Source organism: Silurus meridionalis, chromosome 10 (genome assembly GCF_014805685.1).
Source record: "Silurus meridionalis isolate SWU-2019-XX chromosome 10, ASM1480568v1, whole genome shotgun sequence".
In the NCBI taxonomy this organism is placed as follows: domain Eukaryota; kingdom Metazoa; phylum Chordata; class Actinopteri; order Siluriformes; family Siluridae; genus Silurus; species Silurus meridionalis.
Genome location: NC_060893.1, coordinates 7,894,948 through 7,922,210, shown reverse-complemented (window position 1 = coordinate 7,922,210; position 27,263 = coordinate 7,894,948). Strand labels below are relative to the sequence as shown.

Genomic DNA, 27,263 nt, shown 5'->3' with positions numbered 1-27,263 from the left:
GTTGATACATAAATGAACAAAACAACAACACAGTGGATTCACGTTTATTATTATATTTAGAAAATACCAGTTTTTATGCCATTTGTATCATTTTATCTGCCACATATTGTCCGACATTAAACCGGTCCGTGGCGCAAAAAAGGTTGGGACCACTGGGCTAGGCCATGTCCCCATATTTTCAATTTACGATGGGGTCATCAGATTCCATTTCCATCGTAAGTCAGGGACTACCTGTACATATATATCAGTGGATTGTCCCTTAATTTTTGATATTATTTAAGTCAAATGAAATAGTTGTCAGATGTGGAACAGAGAGGAACAAATAAATAAAACACCACTTTTAAAACTAGCCTTATTACACAAAAGTGTTTTATTACTATATACATTTTTAATTCATGTTTCTTTAAATGATATTGCACTACATCTGTATCAGCTAATGCTCTATTATAACGTTATTATGACCAACAAATATGAAAGGGTAGCATTTTGTTGGCAGGTTGGTTGAGTGAGCAGTTTCAGAGGTTGTGTGGCTTAATTTATTGTATGTGCAGAGTATTTCTTCACAAAGTCATAGCGATTTCAGGGAAAAGCAGGACGAAGGGAAAGCAACCGGAGTGTCAGAGACAGAGCGGGAAAGATAAATGAGGGGCAGAGAGATGTAATTAGAGACAGATGGGAGGGAAGTGGTTGATGGAGGACTATTATACGGTGTGAAAGTAAATGAATGTGTTAAGAAGAGAGTAACATTTGCTTAAACCTTCTCACACCGTAGCAGGGGCTGACTCTAAAGTGTGATTAGTCAAACAAACACTGGTGCACACATGCACACTTTTAAAAATACATGAGTAAGGCAGTATATTTACACACATACACACACTTACTCAAAACCTATGATTCAAGAAAGGTACAGTGTTTATAGATGGTATTGGCATTTACTGTGTATTTCTAATTATCTTGAGTGCAGTTAATTAAGGGTTATTTTCGTTATCCTAAACATTTCATATTGCTCTTTATTTCCCAGCTCTTTCTGACAGCCAGTCAAACTTCCTGCTGAATGGAAACTTTGTGGTGTCCATGTTTAAAAGGGAAATCTCCTTAAAAGGAACGCCGATCGAGTACAGTGGCTCGAACACCACAGAGGAGCGCATTAATTGCACTGAGCGCATGGAAGAAGAGCTCATTCTACAGGTTAGTATTAAACCTTTGACTCCGACACAGATGTGATCTAGCCAGAGGGATGACACTTTTCAAACTTTACATATACATTTAGGTACCCTCTTTGTGAGTTCATAAATTCTGATCCTGATATTTTGAACTTTTTTAGGTATTGTGTGTGGGGAACCTCTATAGTCCTGATGTGCGTTATTCATTTAACATTCCTATAGAGGAGCACCAGGAGCAGTTTGTGTGGGACCCCTCAGGCCCTTGGCAGGAGTGCAGCCGCATGTGCCAAGGTATCAAGTATCACTTGATATGATAGAAACTATTTGGATCTCCACCTAATGAAAAGTTCAAAATCAAGCTTCAGTCCTTCCGCTTCTCAACATCTATACGCTAGATTTAAAAAATAAATGTTTATGTGTGTGTGCTACAACAGGAGAGCGTCGGAGAAAAGCAATGTGTGTGCGTAAGAGTGACCGCCTGGTGGTGTCAGATCAGAGGTGTGAGCATCTTCCTCAACCAAGGGGTGTTACAGAGAACTGCAATATAGACTGTGAACTTAGGTACACATTCACACACAAGTAGCACACAATCACTGATCTCTTGAAAAACTGACTGTGAATAAATATACAGGATATTATTCAATGTTTTTCAGTTTAACCATTCCCCATTGCATCTGTTTGTAGGGATCTGACTATTAGAAAGGGTAATACAGTTTAGCACATTTGAAATAAAAGAGTTTACATAAATGGTTCCCTGGTGGTCTAGTGGTTAGGATGCGGCGTTCTCAACGCTGCGGCCTGGGTTCGATCCCCGGTCAGGGAACCAACCCCAGCCATTAGGGTTGCACAAGCCTTAGTGCCGGTTCCAAGCCTGGATAAATGGGGAGGGTTGCATTAGGAAGGGCATCCAGCATAAAAACATGTGCCAAAACAAACATGCGGATGGTCCGCTGTGGCGACCCCTAATGGGAGAAGCCGAAAGAACTTTTTTACATAATAAATAAATAAAAGCCTATGGACGTTACAGAATTTTAAAACTAAACAATCAAAATAGTGCCACTTCATTACACACAATCATAGATGCTACTATAGTCATTGTAAAAATAAAAAAGTTTTAGAATGAGACGCATTTAAAAAAAAAGTCTTGTCTTAATTCGTTTTATTGAAATATTCAAATCCTGGAGAACTTTAATAGTAATTCTGGGATGGAGTAGTCTCAATTCCAAAAGTTCAGCATATTTAGACTCGAGTTATACAAATGGGTTTCATTTTCCATATTTAGAGAATAAACATAACTAATGGGTTTTATTCAGTTCAGTCTGTTGCAGCTGTCTAGGTAATGATAGAGTTATGACTAGAGTTATTCTCCTCTAAAAATAAGATTCTTCATCCAGTTAAATGTGTCGATATTCTTCTCCGTTTTAACTGCATATGCAAAAGTTGCAGTAGATGTATATTAGATCAAAAAATTTCGAAATGGTTGCACACGTCAAGAAATACACTTTTTTTCCTTTGCTTATTTTACAGACTCTATTTTTCTGTCTTAAACAACTAACCTTTATGTTTAGGTGGCATGTGACTGGTAAGAGTGAGTGCTCCACAAAATGTGGGCCTGGGTATCGTACTCTGGAGGTGCTATGCATGCGCTATAGTCGATCGAAGAGAGGAAGTGAAAGAGTAGAATCCCGAGCGTGTGCAGATCTGGAAAAACCTCAGAGCCGTGAGCCCTGTCATGGAGACTGTCTTCTCAAGAACTGGCAATACAGTGCCTGGTCTCAGGTGAGCTGCTTCTAGCTTCTTCACTTAGTAGATTCTGAATTAGTGAAGTCTTATTCTATAATTCTTGAGTTAAGTACTCTACCTAGAGGTTGCATGTACAGGACCACAAAGCATCTGATCATGAAGGGTGTTTTTTCGAAATACTATGCGTATGTTTTTGGAAAAATCTCTTTTAGTCACAGTGAAAATTATTTTTGAAGATAAAAAGATTAAATGTTTTCAGCAATGGCCCTTGTGTAAATGTAAGCTATATTCAGTGACAATAAGTACCATTGCGGTATTATACTAGCTAATGTAAAATTGCACTTGTAGTGTTCTAAAAGCTGTGGGCGAGGCACTCGTACACGTGACTCCTACTGCATGAACAATCTCGGCCGCAGACTGGCGGAGCGCGAGTGCAGCGTGTACCAGAGAGTCGTCTCTGAACCCTGTAACGACACGCCATGTCCTGACTGGTCCATCAGCGAATGGACAGAGGTAGGCTTTATATTCACACTATCATGGTGTCTTGATATGCTAGGAATAAAGCATGGTAGAGAGTGCTGATATGAAAAAATGTTAATAATAAAAACAACAATAATAAGAAGAAGAATTATTATTATTTTTATTATTATAAATGTCATTATCTTTTGTTGTGATGATGATGATGATCATATTGATTTTTATTATTAAATCATCATTAGCAGGGGTTGTGTGATGTTGCAGAGCACCAAATTCAAAGTTGATTGTTGTTCTAACTATCTGTTGTTCTGTCTATCTCAAACACAGTTAATGTTATTAATTAAACAATTAATTCCCTCACCAGCCTGTTTTCTTTCTTTCTTCCTAAGTCTCATAGGACAAATGAATTGCTTTGCTAACATTGAACTACATGTTTTATACAGCTTTACCTCTAAATGTTAGAAAGTCCTAACACAGGTGACGCCTTCCAAAAATGACAAACGTTTCTATAAGGAAACGTTTGTCATTTGAACTGTTGAACAAGATTGAACTAGATTTTAGTTTAGTGAGTGTGCTTGTGTAGATTTGTGCTCATTCATCCACAAGGGCATTAGTAAAGTCAGGTACTGATGTAGGTGAGGTGAGGAGACCTGGGGTGCAGTCAGTGTTCCATTTCATCCCAAAGGTGTTCAACAGGGTTGAGGTGAGGCCTCTATCACAGGCCACTTAAGATCTTCCACTTCATGTAATAATGTAAATCTTCATGGAGCTGGCTTTGTGCACAGGAACATTTGTCATGTTGGAACAGGTTTGGATCTTCTAGTTTAAATGAAGGAAAAATATAATGCTAACACATCCAAGTTTGTGGCAACAGTTTGGTAAAGAACCACATATGGTTGGAAAAGTCAAGGAGAATTTCCTTGTTGCTGTTATTTCTTTCAAACTTGAGAGTTTACATACAGTTTGTTTCCCGAAATCTGCTTGAAAATCCTTTAATTTGAAACATTTCTATAACATTTTTGCACAATATTCAAATATATTTCATATGTATGTAAGCATTTATTACATGCTTAATAAACCCATACACTTTATGCATCTCTCTTCGGTTGTCTGTGTAGTGCACAGTGACGTGTGGGAAGGGGGTGAGGCGCAGACAGGTGTCCTGTGTTTTGGCAGAGGAGAGGCTCAGTGATGAGCTCTGTGATCCCAACCCCAAACCCCGCACCATAAGCAGCTGTGTGCACTCAGAGTGCGCTTCCTGGCAGGTCGGCGCCTGGAGCACAGTGAGTGTGTGTGTGTGTGTGTGTGTGTGTGTGTGTGTGTGTGTGTGTGTGTGTGTGTGAAGTGCGACTGGTTCAGAGGAAATGAAGGTCTAGACAGAGCAGCTCATAACTCAATACACCATCAGATTTCCCCACATGTATCCTTTCAGATAGCACACACACACACACACACACACACACACACACACACACACAAAGACGCACACCTCAAACTATCCATGTGATAAAATTCAGGACTGACATTTTCTCAGACCACACACACACTTGTCAAGCCATTTTGCTTAGCATGCCTTCATCATTACTTTCATTGTAGTGTATTCCATTCAAAAGGCTTTTTACATGTTTTGCTTTATAAGTTTTTCAAGGAGTTTTATAATCAGGAGACAATAAACAAATTCTATAGCCACCCATGGCTAACCCTGCTCTCTTGTTAGAAATGGCAGTAAAAAAAACCTCCTTTTGCAGCCATCTGTGAGCTCATATAAAATGCACTTTACTTTTATGTCTTTAAGGCTGATGGATGTCTTATATGTCTTAAATATAAAACAATTTGGACAATTGAAAATGTTTAAAAGCAAGCATTGCGACGATCTAGCACATATCAGAAATTCACTTCGTATATTCACCGAATTCCATAATACACAACGAATGGTATGTGTATGAAGCTTATGCATGTGTAATCAAAATTTGCTAGCCAAATAAACACATGCTGGAGCACTTCCTCTCAGCCTTTTAAACACTTAACATGTCTTATGTCAAGGCAGACATTGGTCATATGTCAGAGAGAGGGAGTGTGTGTGTGTGTGTGTGTGTGTGTGTGTGTGTGTGTGTGTGTGTGTGTGTGTGTGTATGTGTATGTGTGTGAGTGTGGGATGAGGTACATCTGGTCTAAATGCTAAATGATTTCCAGAGTATTAGCGTTTCAATATAGTGTTATTCTTTGCTAAATCTTTTACCGTTTCAATCACATCCCGGTTGTTTTGCGAAATTGCTAATATTTTGTTTTCCAAGGCATGATTGCATTTATTGGTTGGGTGGTCTCTGTGTTAAATGTAGCATAATAAGAGGCAGTGTATAAAACATGTATTGAGCCTCTAAGGGAGAGCGTTCTAACATCTGACTTTTGGCTATTAGTTTGACTTGTAAGAAATAACAATCTTCATATGCAGTGTTCTGTGACCTGTGGCCACGGATACCAAATGAGAGCGGTGAGATGTGTGTCTGGGGCTTACGACAACACTATGGACGACCGAGAGTGTAACGCAGCGTCGAGACCACTGGATCGCAAGGTACACAATAACAATCACAACTCACACACACACACACACAGGCAGAAGGTACATTTATTCTTGTCATACTAAGTTTTGTGTGTGTGTGTGTGTGTGTGTGTGTGTGTGTGTGTGTGTGTGTAGGAATGTGATTTGCCAGCATGTCCTCAAACATCACCAGCATCCATCACACCACGACCTGCAGCATCTGGACACCTACATGCCCAGTGGAGATTTGGGTCCTGGACTACAGTGAGTAAGACACAATAACACTAAAAGTACCACACATACATACACTTTGAATTGGTGTCTGTTAAATAAATACATTGAAATCGTCAAATAATTTCCAGACACAGGTATTGGATTTCAATTCTATGTTTGGATTTAAGAATTTTCTTGAGCTCCTGCACACATCAGAAAGAGACTGTGTGGTCCATCAGGAAAAACATTAACCCATTTCCCCTTGCCTTGTGGTAATGAAGGTTGTTACTGAAAAGACCGTGGGTTTACAAACTGTGAGTTCTGAGAATACTTTAGCTAATGTGTAAGCCTCTGTTTAATACACCGCTCTGTTTTCTTCCAATCTAAATCTAATTTTAAACCATACCCTGTCAACACTCCTAAATTCCTCAGACTGTTAATGCTTTCATCCTGACAATATTGTAATAAACAAAACTTTGCTGTGCTGTAGTAGTACTGTAAATAGTAGTTTTTTCTTTTCAATATTTTTCCATCATTAAGTATGAAATAACCTTAAATGCTGTTTGTTGTATGTGCCAGTGTTATACAGGTAGTCCCCCAGGTATGATGGTTCGACTTATGATTTTCCAATCTTACGATGACGATAGCAATACGACATAATTGTAACAATATTGAAAGTTTCGCATGGCAGGCAAAACTAGCATATGCGGTATGATATGCTGTGAGATCGACAGAGTTCGGTGTTGGAGCACATATCTTTTCTGCGTTTTTGGTGCTTCAAAGCCCAGTTTTAGCTCTTGACGCTCTCCTTTTTATCGGCATCGGCAGACACTGAAACAGAGTGCACTGATTAGTCCCATCAGCTACAGGTGTGCTCTTTACGTTCGTTTCGTCCACACGCCGACTGTTTTACTAAATTTTAAATGTTACTAGCTGTTAAATTATTAACATATTACAGTACACTAACTACTGATCACTAATCTTTGAGACTCCCAGGTAGGCTAGGCCATGTCTAGACTTTTCAAGCTATGAAGAGGTTCATCGAGTCAAGGACTACCTGTAATTTAAAATTTATTGAATTTTACTGACTACACCACAGCACTAATATTTTCCAATACCCATATCTTTAATATCACCCAATATGACACCATGTGGCACCACATAAGATGACCGTCTAAAATGATCATACTGTCTACTACTCTACAGGAAGTATTCTACCAGCCATTAAAATGACCACATTTACAAAGAATGCACTGTAAAACATTTACAATCATTTATTGGCAGCAGACTTTCCTGTAAATGGCTGTAAAAAATATTTACAGTAAAGTTACTATAATATCTTATATAATATAAACTAAGTCATCAATCAGAACATCACATTTGCTTATTTGGCTGATTTGGCTGATGCTTTACAATACAGTTGTGGCAGGTTTCAAATAGCATTGGGTTATGGGTCTTGTTTAATGCGCCAATCATGGTGTTAACCAAACTTTAACCACTGAGCCATCACAACTATTTTTTTTCAACAGATTTGAGCTTTTACTAGCATATAATGTTAAACCCAGGTTTGATAAAAAGCAGACACCCCTGTCAAAAATGTTAGCTTTCCAAATATCTCTTCTGGTCTCTTCTGGTGTCTTTTCAGTGTAACTAAATACACCGTTTTAATTGCCCTATTACATACAGTCCAACCCGATAAAATAATAAAATGGTATTTTGCTTGGCATTTTTTATGGTGTTTATAAAAAATGTGACCATGTTTTTTATATAAGAAGAACTGCAATTCTAGTACACTGCATTTTCATACTTTATTATATTATTACATGAAAATGTTTCCAGTTTAAATTAAGGCAAGCCCTTAAAGCACAAATGAATTTAAATATCGGTGTGTAGCTTTACCATAAAAATAAATCACATTATCAAAGCATTTCAGATCAGAAAGCTTTCTTTCTTTCTTTCTTTCTTTCTTTCTTTCTTTCTTTCTTTCTTTCTTTCTTTCTTTCTTTCTTTCTTTCTTTCTTTCTTTCCTTTTTTCTTAAGAATTTTAATGAGTTTTTTGTGTGTTTGTGTGTGTGTGTGTGTGTGTGTGTGTGTCTGTGTGTGTGTGCGTGTGTGTGTGCACATGTGTGTGTCCAGTGTTCTGTCTCCTGTGGGAAGGGAGAGAGGGCACGGTATGTCAGCTGCAGAGACTCTCAAGGAAGAATAGCTGATGAGGCTTACTGCGCCCATCTTCCTCGACCTCCAGAAACATCAGCTTGCTTCAGCCCCTGTGGCCAGTGGAGGGAGGGAGAATGGTCACCTGTGTGTATTACTCACTCTCTCATGCATGCATTCATCGGCATCTAATTATCACTTTCCTTTGCAAATATACAATAATGTTCCTGTCTTCCACCTCTTTCCCCTCTGCAGTGCTCTGTGTCATGTGGTGTGGGTCGTACGACTCGCCAGGTGGTGTGTATGAACTACAACCAGCAGTTGGATGAGTCTTTTTGCCACCTAGATGAGAAGCCCAGCTCGGAGCAGGAGTGTGCTGCAGCCCCATGTCCCTCTGTCTACCAGCTCTGGCCCAATAACCAGCCCTACTTTCCCCATGACCCTCGCAGCCATCCAGGGCACAGTAGCTGGAATGTTCCCTCAGCAGACCACCAGTGGAGGACTGGGCCCTGGGGATCAGTATGTATCTTTTTATTTCTTATATACTAACACATTGTTGGCAGCAGATTTGCATCTTGTTTTAATGAACAATCTATTCGGTATGTATTTGCCCCGTCATAGTGTTCCAGTACGTGTGAGGGGGGCTTTCAGAGGAGAGTGGTGGTATGCCAGGACTCAGAGGGCCGCAGCATGAATTACTGTGATGAGAGAGTCAAGCCTAATGAGTCGAAGAGCTGTGACTCAGGTCCTTGTCCTCTGTGGAACTACGGCATATGGGGAGAGGTGAGCTTGTCCTGAATGAATTTTGAATATATGCATTATTTAATTTCCTAGCTATAAGTCTTTAGTATTAGGTAAATTTTAAGCTATTAGGGCTGTTTTTTCGTGTTGAACCTTTGGCTAATCTGTTTTAGTGTCCTTATTTAATTAAGATGTATATTTGTTTTCATTCATGTATAAAATTATTTCTGAATAAAATCTATGTCTTTATTTGAAAAAGAAGAAAACCCTTCGAATTAGCTTTAGCACCTAGGATTCCTGTACATATGGAAGTATGTATGAACAAAGTGTGTACTCCAGACCATGAGATTCATATATGCTTTCTGAACAACCCATTTCATGCTTAGTGCTAGTTTTCTGTTTTAAAACCTCCACTCTTTTGGAAAGATGTTTCACCAGATTTTGGAGTGTGCTTGTTGAGATTTGAGCTTATTCACCCACAAGGGTGTCAAGTCAGTTGCTGATGTAGGTGAGGTGAGGAGGCCTGGGGTGCAGTCAGTGTTTAAATTCATCCCAAAGTTGTTTAAGAGGGTTGAGGTCAGAGATCTGTAGCAGGCCACTTAAGATCTTCCACTCCAACCCATGTAAACCATATCTTCATGGAGCTGACTTGTTTAAGTTTAAGGAAGAACCACATATGACTGACTATGGTTCAGTATAACTAAAGCCTGTTCTAACATAGCAACAACAATTAACTAGAAAATTCTGTAAACAGAGTAAAGATGAATCCCTTTATTTGCTCCATTATTGTTTTGTGCTCTGCGGGAAAACAAGTACATGTGGAACGATTTAAATGCTGATATTGATCTTCAAAACAAACATTACGCCAAAGACACGACAGCTCCATAAAAGCATGATTTAACTGAAGGCTAATTGGAAATGAAGGCAATTTGGCAGGGCTCTTGATTTATCAGAAAGAGGTTTAAAAGCACTTTCACACATGTGGTATAATGTTTGTAATTGTGTTTACATTATTTTCTGTTATAATTGACCACGATCGCTTTCTGAAACTCCCGCCTCACATTCCCCTCTCAGTGTAGCCTGTCATGTGGTGGCGGTCAGCGAACCCGGCTAGTAGTGTGCCAGCGTCCGAATGGCCAGAGGCTGAACGAGCACAACTGCGACATGCTCGATAAACCTCCCGACGTAGAGCGGTGCAACATGCAGCTATGCCCCGGCAGCGCTTCCTGGCACAGGCGACAATGGAAGCCGGTATGATAGTATTCTTTTTTCCTATATACTCTTCTTTTTCTCTCTCTCTCTTATTTGCCAGGGGCTCTCATTCACTGTACTTCTTCAAGCTGAGTTCACTGATGTCTTTCTGCACTATGAAAAGTGTGATTTTATTTTCATCATCTCTGCATTATTGAAGCAGCCATCGCTCAAATGCTGTAAATTCAGCTGGGTTTCTCTTATTGTTGAGCCACAATTCAGTACAACTGTGATTTGTTGTTGTGATTAAGATGTAAGGGGGCGGTTTGCTCCTGACTGTTTTTTTTTTTTTTTTTTAAGTGTTTTAGAAAGCACAACAAGATAGTGAACTTTTTCAGGGTGACATTTAAAACCCAGCATGCTGCATCTCCAGTGGCAATAAACACAGGGCTTGGTATTAGAATCTAGCTCTAGGTGCCCTCCCAAGCAGCCATAATGCTGATTAATCAGAAACAAAAGCGCAGCTCCCCACCGGGCATCGCATCATTACAAACACATGGAGCTAGTCTGCTAGGGCCAAAAACGCTAGCTTTAAGAGATCAGACCTGTGTTGTCTGACAACACTGATTATTTGATTTTGCAGTATGTGATATTTATTTACAGTGATGTATTGTGAAGTGGAATTCGTTCGTGGTGTAACGTGTATTCAAAGAACGCAAAGTGTATATTTGTGCATAAGAGTTTTAATATGTTGTTTATCGACTTACAACAAATAATTATTGTATATTGTATGTGTATCTTTGTACAGTGAATGTTTTATGTATTCATCGAACCACTGATAATATTTAATTTCTTTTTTACTGGTGCTGACCAACTTGCGAAACAATCTAAGAAAAAAAAAAAAACACATGTACAGGATATTTTTTTCCCTGTTTTACAAAAACAATGTATTAAAAATGCTTAGTAATAGTATGTAGCATAATAAAGTACCTCAACATCAGGGACAAAAAATTTTTTATACATTCTTTGTTTTGCAAAATGTTCCTCATTAAACAATACTGACTGAGAAACTGACCTTTAAAATGACCAAAACCTAATATGCACTTAATGATTCAGTCTATAGACCAGCTTGCTCAGCTGTAGCAGTAAAAGCTGGGTTTAAATTTCTGAAGTATTATTTCAGTAATATTCAGTTAAATTTGTTAAATAAAAATTATTACAAAAAAAAGAATTAAATATATTTTAAATATTAAACGATAGTCATTTTGGACAGCATAAGCAATATGGTACTACTTTTTGTTATTCTAATATTAGTGTGACCAGAAATCGGAAAAGCATTCCATCTTATTGTATTTTTTTAATCAATGATCAGGATTATTTAATTAATGCTTATTTAATAATGCACTTCATTAAAAATGCATAAATTTTTTGTAATTATTGTATAGCCATTGATTAGGAGTACAACTAACCTAAAGATCTCTAATAGTAAGCAGATAACTTACAATTCACCAGACATCTGTCGAGGTTACATATCATCTTCATGATTGTTTTTTTTTGTTTGTTTTGTTTGTTTTTTTGGTGCTCGATTAGAACTAGAGGAATTTTCCCTGTTTGTATGAACACAAGTACCTCTCGCAGTAAGGTTTTGGGCATTTGATGATGTTAGACTGGCCGTTTTTCTGAAGGATTTATTTTAAGAGACTAATTTATTTGTTTACAGACACACAGAACACAGAGAACTTCAGATGTAATGTGATTTTATGTGCCTTCTTCTAATGTTTTTTTTTTTTTTCATTAATCTCAAACACCTGTTTAAATCTTGGCAGTTTTTATGTGATAAACAGTTTACACTTGTTCTTTTCTTGCATCAGGGTTATAGCTGGAGAGCCAAAAAACGATATAAAAGTAGAAGTCCAATAGATTTTAAATCAAATTGCTCAAAATTATGAAAATGTTTAATAACCAAATTGTATATAAAAACCTGTGCTCTTGTCATATTGATGCATTCCTTTAAGAAAATATAAAATAAATCAAATAAAATATAATGTTTATTTAATATATCTTTTGCATAAAAGTGCTCACAACAAATGTCGCATGTCATCAGCTGATTTGCAAATGAATACAGCAGCAATCAAATTTCACTTTTTAGGATGCAACCCAGATACAAGCCAGATGAAAAGACCAGGTGTAAACATCACCCTTGTCTGTTTCCTGTTTTATTTTCTTCAATCTATTGACTTTTCTAACCTACAAAAAACAACAACCAAATAATTATGATCTAGAAATCCAAACTTCACTGTCCAACTGTTGGTGGCATTCTTTGTTTATTGTATCAAGCAAATCTGCTCCTCACGATGGGCTCCAAATTCTGCTCTCAGGTGTGTTTGTTCACAGCTGATATACTTTGGTAAATTGTTCTACTCCACAATCTTTTATGTTTACATGTAGTTTCCTTTTAAAAACAAAATTAAAATTTAATTACAGTGATATGACTTGTTTTGTCTTAGTATCTTGACATCAAGTACATTATGTTATAAACATTTTTAATGGATGATGTATTGGGTTTTTGTGCAGTATCTCAAAACTATCAAGGCCATCCTGGTGCTTGTTAATTAAATGTTACCAGAGATAATAATCAACTGGAAAATATTTCTAGGAATTTAGTATATTTTGCAAAAAAAAGTCAACTAATGTTTGTTTTTTTAACCCTTTTGACTTGTAAAATAAAACAAAGAAAATTATCTACAAATCATCATTACGACCATTGGTTTTGTTCATCTGGTTGTGATTATGGTAATTTAGTCTTCAAAAATGTGTTTGGCCAGAGACTTATAAGCACATATTGCTTTCACTAGAGTTACATCACAGTTAAAATTATAATTGCTATTAATCAGTGTTGGCAAAGCACAAAGAAATGTAGAAAATATCAAAACTTGGCTGTACATCCTATAAGCTGTTGTTTTCCAGTGTACAAGAAAAATGTGGAAGGGCAGCTCAGTTCAATCATATTAGGTTTAAATAGATATTGTAAGCATATCATTAATAATAAATGACTATTCATTGCAATGTTGCCCTCACATATCGTGATTGTGTGTTAGTTCTGCAGTTCTGTATTGCTGGAAGTTTGAAGTATTTAAACAAGTGACATTTTTGGTTTGTCAGAAATCAAGACCAGATAAAATGTGAATAAAACATATTGGATTATTTATCTAATTTAATTATTTATCTTTATTTTAATAAGTCATTCAACACATTCTGTCATACCTGAGCGTTTTATAAAAAGCAGTGTAAGCAGTGGACTTTAAGAGCTTGGTGATGTGTGGTGTCTTGGGAAAACACTCCACATGGCCAAATTTATTACAGTTATATTATATATAGTTAAGTATTTACTGTATGTAATATATATATATATATATATATATATATATATATATATATATATATATATATATATATAGAATATTTGTATAGTTTTTACACTATAGATTGTCCTTCTATAATATAGGTTTTGCTTGTATAACAGTATGTATCTCAAACAGAAAAAATAGACTGACGACTAAATATTGATTCGACTTGTGTTTATTACACTATTGTGCGTATCTGTTACCTGTGGCTTTGACTGCGTAAGAAAAAACTGTAGCCAGCACAATTTTATACATCCTTAAGCAAACTGGCTTCGTTCTCTGTGTAATAGTCTATTCAAGAACTAGTCTTTTGGCATTTCAGCCACAGCTGTAGCTAATAAGTTTTTCCAGACCTCCTAACTATGTATAATATATTATATTATGTCTAATATAATTAATTTCAGGATTCAGAAATATGCACTATATGACAATAGGCCTATGTAAAGGTGGAAATGTCAGTGCTATAACATTGGTGCTGTTTTTCTTTTAGTTGCTAATAAATCCCCTCATTTATCAGTGGAACTATTTGCCTAAATCAGCAGTATGTTTATACAGGTGCAGTTCATAGACTTTTGCAGTTCATAGATTTTCTAAAAGCCTGTGTCACTTTTAATGGCCTTGTTAGGATTTGGTTTCGGCATTGATTGCTATTTGAAGATACATAACATACATAAGTTACACTTACCTTGGAAACAGATCATTCACGTTGATTGGTGTCTGTTTTGTTAGTCAGATAAAAATAAAATAGAAATAGGAAAAGGTGGCTTGTGCTAAACACTTTAGTCTAATTTTAATAATAGTACAGGGCTTCTGATTTTAAGAATTACAAATGATAACTATTACAAAATCATTATTATTATTTTGTAATAGTTATTATTTGTAATTCTAAAAATCAGAAGCCCTGTACGTGGGAGAAATGGAAAACAAAAGCTGTCCTGTTGTAACAGTCTGTCCTGTTGTAACATGTCACATCTGTGAGCTTGGGATGAAGTGCAAAATGACAAACAGCAATTTTCATGTTTGGATATACATATTAGAATTTACAGTTTAATACCTTTAGTTTGTTAAACTGTAAATTCTAATAAGTATATCCAAACATGAAAATTGCTGTTTGTCATGTTGCACTTTATCCCAAGCTTACAGATGCAACATGTTACAACAAGACATACTGTATAGCTTTTGTTTTCCATTTCCCCTTGGACCAAACAGTAAGAAGCACATTATTATAGGGTTTCGACTTCAGATCTTTTAATTTTCTAACACTGCTTGGGACACAGTACTTAATCTTAAGGTCACAGGACTACAGGTTATGCTTAGAAGTGTGCAGTAAAGTATCTTGTAAAAAAAAATGTAATAAATCAGTCACACACACACCAGTCTTTATTTCTTTATAAGTCATATAAAGAGGAAATTGTACTGATTCTCTACACAATGAACAAAGAAATAAATTTAAACAATCAACAGTGCAAAAGCAAAACACTGCAAAAATATCTCTCTCCCTTTACTTGGAAAAATGGGAAAGTAGAAAATAAAATTCACAATAAATTCTGCAACTAAAAAAATGTCAGTTATGTAATGAGGCTTTAAAAAAGGAGCAGTCAAAAATCTAACAAGTAGAATTATATTTTAACTTGGAGATATTAGAATGGACTTTTTAGAATGGACCTATTTAGCAGCATGACAGTGTGTTCAAACATTCAAAGACAATTGGTCTTTATTATTCCACTTCTTGTTTAGCTATTTCATGAATAAAACACACATTAGGTTTACCACCCTAAATTCAATTCCTTTTTTTATAAATGATGTTTGACAGCATTTATTCATCTTTAACTACATAGCTATTTGTTTCATTCACTATTGTCATGCTGCTGGTTAGTTCTTTTCATCACTTACACTATAGCAGCTGTAAATTGTTGTTCCAATAATCTGTCTTCTTCTTTTGATTGGAGTTTATATGACAAAAAGAAACATATCATGTCGTTACAAGGAAACACCATCCTGAAACCTTTCTCTTGGTGGCAAACCTTCAGGAGAAGTTTGACACTGAAGACTTCTTCCAGCAATAGATCCAATTTTAAAGAATTGATTCATTATATCAATTATTACACTTAAAAAAAGAAGCCTGTTTATTGTGCTCAAATATTCATAAATACTTCTAAGCAACCAGGAGGGAGTATTCAAAACTTCTGTGATAGTTATTCAAGTCGAAAATAAGTTTTCAAGACTTTATGTCTTTGCATAGCATCTTTAGTTGTGATGAAGGAATTTTGCACAGTCTTCTTTCCATTATTTGTTCTATGCTCCACAATTACCTGCCTGGTCTGTTTTTACTTGAACTGTGTGTGAAGTGACTACTGCTGGTGCACAGATGGGAAGGAAATACCAACATGTCTCTGTCTGAGACAGTTCTTCACAGAGATCCAAACCTGCTTCAGTGCATCATTAAAAAATATGCCATTTGGTCTGCACTGTAGTTTACATAAATCACATGTAAAAAGTCAGTGACAGTAACAAGTTAATGCATTTTGCATCGTGCATCAGAAAATCATTACCACAAACCCAACAAAAAAAAGATTTTCTGTTTAAATGTCAGGACTTAACAGTTACTCTATTTTGGCAGGAATATGCATATAAACTCAATATGTTATTTATTCATTGTGTAAATCTGGAAAAAAAAAATAACATTTTAATCTTTATTTTCAACATGTAATTTCACTTACCTCTAATTACCTCTTAGGTCATATCACATGTAAGCCATGACATATAGCCAAAGACCAGTGAGGCTAAGATAATGCACTATCCTAATAAAAAGGTGATGAATAGCATCCCTATGTCATGTGTTTATAAATTCTTAGCTTGAAGGAACGTTTTAATGAGACACTTGAAGCAGGTGTCAGACTTCAGAAAGTTTTAGAGCAGAACAGAAACATCTGTGCTGTTTTATAGATGCTATGGTTTGGCTGAGGAACCACTTACCTGAGATATTCCTTAATCATGGAGCAGCTTCGAAATAGAGTAACTATGGGGTTGTGTTTGTTAATAAGACTTGTTTTGTTACTGTGCTTTAGCTCAGCATCTTTTCCTGATTGGAAAAAATGTATCACCAGGGGGCCACTTGCATCACGAGGCGTGAAGGGTGTACCAGGAAGTGGGCTTTATGTTTTAATGCACTTACTTTTTGGAACAGGCATGTAGTTGATGGTCTTTGCTGCAAACAGCTGTTGGTTAACTAGCTAAAATGTGAACTAGCTACTGTAGACAGCAAAGTTTGGTGCAATCCATAGAATAGAGAGTTAGCAAAAAATCCAATTTGAACATAGCAAACCACAAAAACAACAGACAAGACCCTGATGTTCAATTATTTGCATACTCTGTGTCAACTGTCAATCACATGTATGTTACTCTGCCCTGTGATGCAGCAAGAGCAGCACTTTGAAATCATGTCCTATTTTTTTGAAAGGTATAGTATTTAATTCTCCCCAGTTTGTCTTCAAATACCTGATTGTTTAACGATGATACCTGATCATATATATTTATAATCAGCTTCAGTTTTAAAATGTATCTAAGCTATTTTCTTAAATGCCTCAATATTTGATCGATCTGGTGACAACAAAACTTTGATCTACCAATCTTTGCGCTAAAGCACTGAGATGCATATGGATGTTGACAAGAGACTGCGATGAAAGCAGTATTGTAACATATCCTGAAATCAAGCTTTGAACAATAACATTACGGCCTTTCGGAAAAATAAACAGGGTATGGAATAGTGTGGTGGCAATGAATCATGCTTTATTGAAGTCTGGAAACAGTTTGTCATACTTTGTCTGTCAGTTCTGTATATTATACCATAAATCCTTGGGGAAAGTAAAAGAGGGATCAGAAACCAGCTTCTTATCTTTTAGATCTGTCTCTGGCTCATAATACACCTTAAAAATACACCTCTAGTAACAGTATGTCCAATATTATTTTTATGAACTGTAAGTAGGGAATGTGTTTGAATGGTCACTTTAATCATGCCAACAGGGCTACAAGTATTTGTCCTTGCAGGATGTTGTTGAATGTCAACACAGTGCTGAAGAGTTTTGTGTATTAGGTTGGCTTAGTTCTATTGGAAGAGAAGCTCCTGAGTGAACATATGGTTTGGCATAGTTTATAAAGCAGTTCCAGATTCCAGTTCCTTTTCACTTGTTTCTTGGAAGCACTTGTCAGTGTTATATTTTGAATTCTACACATATATATATATATATATATATATATATATATATATATATATATATATATATATATATATATATATATAGTTGGATTTTTCTCATCTGTCTAGCTCTGATTTGGGGAGAGTTGAAAATAATTGCATATAAAATTAAGAAAACCATTCCAAACACACAATTAGTTGCCACAAGTTATATACCTGAGACACTACAGCACATCTGCTCGACTCTTACCAGCAGTTGTCATGTTACTGTTCCTAGTTTCTCCTGCAAAAAAAATGCACCCACATGGAATTAGTATCAATCATAGGGCATAGGGTAATATTGTACCTTAGCACATTCAGATTGTTGGCTTTCAAATGTTTTGCCTTTTGGTTATTGGTGTAACTGCTTATAAGAGTGCATGTTGCACAACCGTTCATCAACAACTGGAAAGTTTTATTTTTAGCTAAAGCATATAGAATAGTCTTGAAAATAAATAAATGAAATAAAAAAGTCATTTTAGAAATGCGACACAAAAACTTTCCGAAATTCAACACATTTATTTGAGCTGACTTGTGAGCTAGTGTATCTCACATCTCAGAAACCACTATAAGATTACTGTTAGTTATATAAAAATATCTTTATACACTGTATTTGCAGTATGTAAATAAAAAAAAAATGTAGCTATCTGATTGATTGCTAGCGACTTGTTTTTACATTTCACATATTTCTGAATATGACTTTTCACTCACTTCTAGTAATCACTTCATAGCCACAGATGACTGCTATGTATTTTCTAAAATGTATTTAAAAAATATTTCTGAAAAATAGAAACCAGATAAAATAACTTTCTAGAATTAAAAAGTTATCCCATAGCTATAGCTATCTAAAAATTCCAGATTCTCTTTGGCACCTTGTGAAAAAATCTTTGAATGGCCATGTACACCTCCCAAGTGTACATTTACTATAGAATTCCTTCATTACTATATTATAGTGTGTCTTAATACAGGTAGCATATGCAGTTACTTTCATTGCGTTCACTTTAAGCGCTTTTATTACGACAATGTTATCAGGATAATATTGCTATGATGGGGTGTGTAAACAAATTGCTGTACGCTGTAGGAGTTTCTGCTTTCCACATGTTTGGCTATTTCTTGCTATTTGCTATTTTTTTCCCCCCTGTGCATAGTGAATAGTATTCAGCCTAAGCACGCATTCATTCGAGATTTTTGTCTTTCTAGGACTGCTGCCCAAATTTAAACTAAAGCAGAAATCTTCAGATCAACAGAAGATATTAATTATCACCAAAGATCAAACTTGATTGCAGTCGTACTTTTCAGGGTAGTGGGTTCACTTCTTCAAGCAGTATATTTTGATAGTGACCAAAGACAAAGGGACCTATATCGGCTTTCCCATTACATCTTCTCTCGCTCACGATTTTATAATATTTACAGCTACAGCTTTAAAGAAACCTTTGAATTGTATTTGATTACAGGAAGCTGAATGCTTATTCCCATTTCTTTTCCCCCGAATTATATTTTCTAAACATTTTTGTCTCAGTTGAACTCTTGAAACAATACCTATTAATTTCATGAGTTGAGTATTTAAAGACAAGAGTCATTAAGAGACTTTTCGTTTAATGTAGCGGCAGTACACACTAGTTTGATTCCAGCAAAGTTTTCTAGTAAAACAATGCACTTCTATTAATAAATACTGAAGCAAATGTCTACTATAAAAAAAATACAAAACATATAATCAATAGTTTCAGGTAAATCATAAAGTAAGATCATAGAGTAACTGTTGAAAGTTTTTTTATATCGCGTACCAAAATCACTAATAAACATTTTTTTGTCTAGATTCAAATCTCACTTACTGTAAAGGTAGACCTCTGAGATTCCATTTTTCTTTCTTGTTTTCACATTAGCAGCATGCGTCAGATCTCTTTCACTTCCATCTCTGCTTAAGTGATTTTGATGAATGCAGAAGAATAGCTCTCTACCTTGCACTCCGTCCACTCTCTATCATAACTGTCATAAGTCTGCTTCCCAGCTCCGTATGGCAGTGGCAAATTCCATCTCTCCTCCCTCTCGCTCTTTTTCTTTTCTCCTCTTTCACTCGGTTACAGCCGTGAGGAGGGGCTTACACCTTCTGTTCCCACCCTACATATTTTCATATTTTTTCCAGTCTGTTTCTGTGGTGAGAGGAGTAAAGGCGCATAATCATGTTAGCAGTGCTCCTACCTGCATGTTTAGGATCAGGCTCTTTACATAGTACACTTTGATGTCCTCCTAGCAAACATAAGCCCTGTGTTTAACATGCCTCTGTAATTGCCATGTTTGTGATGGAGGTGTGTGTGTGTGTGTCTCGGATAGTATCGCAGGCTACCCTGTGTGTTCTTTTAAGGTTTAATTGGTACCATTGTAGCTTTTATTGTTGCTTGTTCACAAAATTGTTTCCCCATGTTATCCTTTTGTTACCTTATGTTGTTTTAAACGTATAACTAATTTCTGTCTCATAATAAAAATAGATTAGTCCACTGACCACTGGCATGTCGTGGAACATTTTCTTTAACCTGGTATTTTGCATTTGAGATTAATTTAATGTAATTTTCGAAGTTTATAAATATGCTAAGTGGGTAAGTATAAGGTGATACTCTACTTGTGTAGCGTTTAGAGTAACTTTTAGCCTGGATAAATACACCAAACTGCTCTGTAATTAACATCTCTACTAATAAACATAGAATAAAAAAAGGATTTTCATTTACATTCTCAGGAAAATGGCTTGAAGCTTCTTCTTGCGTTTTTTTCAATGCATCATGTATTTTTTTTTTCCTTGAGAAACATGCCTTGTATGCTTTGCCCATGTTTATTGAAACCAGATGATTGTATACACTGAGGTTTTTAAAGCTTTGCACTCACCTCGTCTTTCCCATGGGCGTGCACAGTTGACTTTAAACCCTCTGTATACTGTACATTCATTTAGTATATTGTGGAAACATGGATTAAATATTAAGTCTAAGTAAGAAAGACATTGTCTTTTTTTTCTCTCCTGCAAAATATTAGCATTTATTGGAAAGTGCATTCTTTTAAATAAATTGTTTGAAGACTATGTGCTGGTTTTTATATGTTATATCTGTGTCATCCACTGCAGTGTTCTGTGACTTGTGGCAAGGGGACCATCCAGAGAGAAGTAGTCTGTGTTTTCCATAACCAGACTGAAACTGAAGAACAACACTGTGCACATCTTCCCCGACCCAAGACACGCAAACTTTGCAGGGCAGGGCCGTGTCCCAACTGGAAAACTAACAAGTGGCAAGCGGTATGCATGATGTAAAAGTTACTTTATTAAAATCGTGTGCATTTTCTACTACAAAATATCAAGTGAAACATTTTTTAAACGATAAAAGATGTTTGAATTGTTTCATGATTGAAGATGATATACAATGCAGAAAACACATACTTTAGGTACACACTATTATGTAATAGAAGCAGAGGCAGATAATATTTATTAAAAGGCACAAAAGTACAACCCCAATTCCAAATGGGACACTGTAAAGCTGAGGAAATGTACCATTTTAAGGAAAAATAAGGTAAATTAGAATTACATGGCTGCAACACGTCTCAAAAAAGCAGGGCAATAAAGTCTGGAAAAGTGAGTGTTATTAAATTTAAACAGTTGAAGAAACATTTTGCAATAAATTAGGTTAATTGATAACAGGGATAGTGTTCTCTTCGATTAGAGACCACTCTGTGCAGCTTGGGACAGTTTGTCATCAACGCCTTGGGTGGTTCCATGAAATTCCGGAGTAAGAACGAGAGCTTTGAGGATGGATTAAACTGTAGTAAATGTCAACAGACTGCTACATTGACTCAGGAATACAGTTTGCAGTCTGATCACTATCACTGCACCCCGCAACATTGTATATCTGCTATAAATGGATATTTGGGATGGGTTCCCTCTTAAGTCTGGTTCCTCTCAAGGTTTCTTCCTTATGCCATCTCAGGGAGTTTTTCCTTGCCACAGTCGCCACCGGCTCACTCATCAGGGACAAACTTACACTTATAAAGAACATATTCACTTTTAATTACCACGTTATCTGTGTAAAGCTGCTTTGAGACAATGTTCATTGTTAAAAAGCTATACAAATAAAAATTAATTGAATTGAATTGAATAACAGGTCAGTAAGATGATTGGGTATAAATAGTGTATCCTAGAGAGGCAGAGTCTCTCAGAAGTTACGATGGGCAGACCTTCAACAATCTGTGAAAGACTGTCTACAAATTGTGGAACAATTTCAGAATAATTTTCCTCAACAAAAAAATTGCACAACAGTTGAATATCTCATAATTTACAGTACATAAATCATCAAAAGTTTAAAAGAATCTGGAGAAATCTTTGTGCACAAGGGCCAAGGGCGAAAATCTATATCGGATTCCATTACAAATAAGTTGATGCTTCTTTGCCTACTATACATTTGCCATGAATTCTCGTTCATGAAGTGTTTGAAAGTGTCTCCTTTCGAAATTTACATAGGGCTTTGAGAGGCATATTTTATTAAATACATCTTTTAGGAAGCATCAGGTAGTGTTGTCTCACCATTCCAGGCTCTTCAGTTTCTTTCTGACCTCAGCATACTGTATGCATGTTTTCCAATTTCGCCATATGCCTCCTCTAGATTCTACCACTTGTTAAAAACATGTCAATAGGTGGATCTGCACTGCTCAATTGTCATTAGTGAATTGACATGTGAATGTTTGTGTGCCTAGATGAATTGGTGTCCCATCAAGGGTGTATTGATGGCTCACAGACAGGTCAACACATGCGTTAGTGAATGTTTTAGGAACAGACGTCTAGTAGAGCTCAGATGTAGACATGCAGATGTTCCCCATTATTTGCAGTGTTCTGTATTTTTCACATTTTATTTTAATGCTGGAAATGCAGCCCATTTCTAAGTGACTTGATTCCAGACTGCTAAGCTCTGATTAGATAGAAGTCCATGTGTTTCAAATCAGGCTTGAATATAGCATGAACTTGATTGTTTCTGTTTCAAAGATTGTACAGGTCTTGTGGCACAGGATAGAGAGTAATCAAATTGTAAAAAGGATCAATATTAGCAAACATGATTTCCTCAAGCCCTGTGACTACAGTCTCAAAATCTATGCGGGGGATCTATACATATGTTTATACTAAGAAGGCTCTGTGAGTGTGTATGTGTGTGTACGTGGAAGGGAGGAAAGAAAAAGGTTACAGTCCTGTTGGAGCCGACCACACACTGGAAACCTTTGCTCACATCTTGCAGTCCATAAGGGGTGACATACTTGCAGAGTATACTGTCACATCAAGGCAGGACACACACACCACACACAAACACATATACACAGCTGGTGATCCACAAACAAAGACAATCCCAAATTTATCACCAACCTAAACCACTTAAACCTCTCTCACGCTATTCATCAAGGTATACTTTGGAATGAAACGGTGTGTGTACGTGAGTAAAACAAGTGCCATCCCAGGGACTTATTTCCTGCTGTTCTGCAAGTTCAACCTGAGGCCAGATATAAACAAAGTCTTGTCTGGAACTAGTTACAGAAGCAGGTTTGAGTGTGGAGTGGTCACTGCCATTCTACTTAAGCTCGCAAGTACCACGCAACCTTAAAGAATAAGCATGAAATCTCCTTGGTGGTGCTGAGACAGGTTCAGAGCCAGGCTCCCAGTTCCAGTGGTGCTAGCCTTTACTTCCCCTGAGAGTGACCATACCGCTGTCGTCTGGAAGCAATCAGCTGTCGTTCCATCCCACCATGAAATCATGAAATCCACAACTAGTGCATAAAGACATAGTTTATATCCTAACATTCTTGCCTGTGACTGACTATAGAAGCCTGTGTTCAGGATTTAGATGTTTTTTCTGAATCCTGCAAGATTCCTAGAAGTCTGCTGGATATAGCTTTTTTGCATGCTGTCTAGGGAATTTAGTTTTGTATTGGTGCATATATACATATGGTGGTATGTTTAGGAGCTTTGGGGAGCTTTTGGAAAGTGTCTGCCTGCAGCCAGTAATGCGCCATGACATCTGAAGATGGGAATAATTGTCTGCTCATCATCTTCTGATTAAAGGCAAACCCAGCCAAAGCTTATACATTGTTTGAGCCATATATTGTACAGACCTCCAGAAGATAAGGACATTATATCTAGACTTGTGAGTAAAGACTGAACATTCAAAAAGAAATATAAAAAAAAAACTGTGATTCAAAAAACATTAATGTTAGTATCATGGATTTGAGGAATAAAAACTAAAATCAGAAAGAATCAGTATTTTGCTATGAAAACAACCAAAATGTAATTTTCTCCAACTGTTCTGAAAGAGAAACATTGATTTAACATATGTTACTAGTAATATTCCTCATTTGTTTTTGTTCCATATTTATGTCAAATCTCTGAAAATCCCATAATGGGAGTAACGTTATTTTATAACACCACGTCCTGTAGAATGTCTTTTAATGTGTCATTTTATATTTAAAACTTATGACATTTGGCAGAAGTCCTTATCCAGAATGACTTACTGTGCCTTATAGTCTCCATTAATAAATACACAACAGGATGTAAAGTGACATTGCTTTAGTTTACTTTTTAGAGCAAGAAACAATCGGAATAAACATATTCGTTACATTAAATGCCATTATGTTGAAGTTTGCATTGTTGTATAAGGAAAATAAGGAATAAAATGTTTAGCTAGCTAGTCCAGAATACAGATCCAATTCTGACTAGCTACTCATGTTTGTAGTTTAAACAAAAAGCCTTGATTGATCTGACATTTAAAATGAACACGGACATGAAATAAAGCTTATAATCAATTTAAATTGAAATACCAAATCTTTGCAATTTAATTTATTTATTTTTAATTTTTTTGCAAAAGTAGTCTGGAACCAAAAGTATATCTCAACAAGCTTTATTCCATACTGTAGATCAGTGGTCCCCAATCTCCGGTCCATTGGTAACGGGCTGCACAGAAAGAATACATAACTTACATTATTTCCGTTTTATTTATTAAACTTTGTTTTATTTAGAAAAATTACCGTATTCTCTCCACCACATCTGTCTATGACTCACTCTTGATGCATGTCATGATGCCTCGGTCACATGTCTTACCTCCATCCGCTACCTTCTTAAAGGTGCTGCTCCGGCCGCTAACACATAATACATTACCGCTAAATTCCAACCCCAAGCTAGCAAAATGAACAAACAACAACACAGTGGTTTTACGTTTATTATTATATTTAAAAAATACCAGTTTTTTTTGCCGGTCATATCATTTTATTTTGTTGTATTTATCCGCCACTCCTTAAAGGCCGGTCTGTGAAAGTTTTGTCTGACATTAAACCGGTCCGTGGCGCAAAAAAGATTGGGGACCGCTGCTGTAGACAATATGTTTTAATGTCTTTTTTATTATATTAAACCTAAAGAAGAATAAATTTTATTCTACTGCTAAGGCCTGTGTTATAGCCATTTCCATATTACTTCATATTTAGATTGCCAGTTTTCATCTCCTGATCAGATGCCAGGCTTATGTCAAATTTGAACCCACATCAGTTGTTTTATACCCATACCAAATCCTGTTTCAACTACAAAGTCAGTTGTGACAAAGAGCACACGTCATGACACGCTGAACAAGATAAGTGAAGGAAGTAAGAAAGCACCGAGCACAGTTAGCTGTCCTTTGTTTGCTTTGATCCTTGCCACATATTTTGGGCAAGAGAAGAAATGATGTTCAGAAAAAAGGAGCATCAAACAGTTTGCCTTGATAGGATCTGGTTCTATAGATTTTCTTGGCTCATGCAGACAGTATATAATGAATTAAAATAGAAATGTTTGCATCAGCTTTGTATTTGGCTTGACAGTGTTGAGACATAATAACGGTGTGGAGCAGGTGCTGAAGACAAAACAATACCAGTTTAGAGCAATTAGTTTTTTCATGACATAAAAGCAAAGACAATACTGGACATGGCTTTCAAAATGTAGTCTTCAGCTAATATTTAAATCAGATACACCATCTTACATTTATTATTGTGAATATTTTGCATGATATTAATGAGATTTTTCCCAGGTTTATTAAACATTTAGTACATTTCATTTTGATGTTATATTAAAGTCATCAAACGACATTTAAATCGTTTAATATATTACAATATTTTGTGTTTTTGTGTTTATAGTGCACAGTCACTTGTGGGGTCGGGATGCAGAAACGGGACGTGTATTGTAGGTTGAAAGGCAAAGGTCGTGTACAGGAAGACTTGTGTGATGCTCATCTCCGACCCAGCAGTTTGCAGCAGTGTTTGTCCCCTGAGTGTCACATTTATAGCTGGTCAGTGAGTGAGTGGCAGGAGGTGAGTTTTTGCCTTTCAATGGTCTCTTCTGTAAAATCAAATTCTAACTCAAATTTTATTTGTCACATACAGGGTATCGTACAGGGCTTCGTACAGGGTATCACATGCAGTGAAATGCTTTTTTGACTGTTCAACATTTAAACATTAAAAAAGGAAGAATATAGGGATTAAAAAAAAGTAAATAAAGAAATAAAAAAGTATAAAGTATAGAAAAATATATGTATGTACACATATCTAGAAAGGGATAAATGCGTATGGCAGATATTGACAGAGTAGTGATTAAAGTTTTGAGTGTGATTGTCCTTAATGTGTCATTACTTGATTTTCTTTTAAATTTAGTCCCTTCACTGAACCAATCCAATTTGCATAAACACATTTTTTGGGGAATTATGTTGTTTATCGTTACACACACACAGTAAGCATGAGGCATTATCTTAAAGATGACCCTCATTTCCCACACTTTCTGATTCATCATCTGTTTTTACTGCTTTGGATGTGACATTCAAGTCAAGTAAAGTACAAACCGCATCTGAACGAGAAAAGATTTTATGGGACCTCAAAGCCATTGCTATAGATTTTTACATTAGTTTATAAAGTATATATTTTTTTAAATCACACCACCTAAAGGATATGATAATGATTATCACATGATCTTATCAGCTGTTGAAGAAATACACACTTCTTAAGGAGGCTCTATTAGAAAAAAGATTCCTCACTCATAGTTTGGACAGGCTAAGAAAACGTCTCCAGGTTACATATGTAACCATGGGTACCTGAGGGAACCATGTGAGCGGTTCAGCTGACGTAAATCTAGAACAGGACGCAACCCCACGTCCTTTTTGGGAACTATAAAGTACCGGCTGTAGAATCTGAACTCTCTGTCTGATGGAGTGTCTACCTCTTGTTTCATGACCAAAGCCTGTTCGGGTCACACCAGAGTGGGACACACCCCGATATACCAGGGCGGACGAGACTGGCTGTAAATAACAAAATGTGGGAAAAGTGAAGCGCTGTGAATACTTTCCGGATGCACTGTATGATGACTGATGGCAATGATGGCT

At 36.3% G+C, this 27,263-nt stretch overlaps 1 protein-coding gene across 1 annotated transcript in view; it reads left to right on the top strand.

The window, feature by feature from the left end:
• Positions 1 to 27,263, top strand: part of LOC124392509 (A disintegrin and metalloproteinase with thrombospondin motifs 20) — a 106,946-nt gene that overhangs the window by 64,688 nt on the left and 14,995 nt on the right. The window contains exons 17-30 of the mRNA XM_046859613.1: positions 1,022 to 1,188; positions 1,325 to 1,454; positions 1,598 to 1,724; positions 2,732 to 2,942; positions 3,255 to 3,419; positions 4,502 to 4,666; positions 5,836 to 5,955; positions 6,079 to 6,186; positions 8,272 to 8,436; positions 8,545 to 8,808; positions 8,911 to 9,072; positions 10,105 to 10,281; positions 20,969 to 21,136; positions 26,029 to 26,202. Of these exons, the coding sequence (XP_046715569.1) occupies positions 1,022 to 1,188; positions 1,325 to 1,454; positions 1,598 to 1,724; positions 2,732 to 2,942; positions 3,255 to 3,419; positions 4,502 to 4,666; positions 5,836 to 5,955; positions 6,079 to 6,186; positions 8,272 to 8,436; positions 8,545 to 8,808; positions 8,911 to 9,072; positions 10,105 to 10,281; positions 20,969 to 21,136; positions 26,029 to 26,202 (2,303 nt within the window). The remainder of the gene's footprint in view (positions 1 to 1,021; positions 1,189 to 1,324; positions 1,455 to 1,597; positions 1,725 to 2,731; positions 2,943 to 3,254; positions 3,420 to 4,501; positions 4,667 to 5,835; positions 5,956 to 6,078; positions 6,187 to 8,271; positions 8,437 to 8,544; positions 8,809 to 8,910; positions 9,073 to 10,104; positions 10,282 to 20,968; positions 21,137 to 26,028; positions 26,203 to 27,263) is intronic.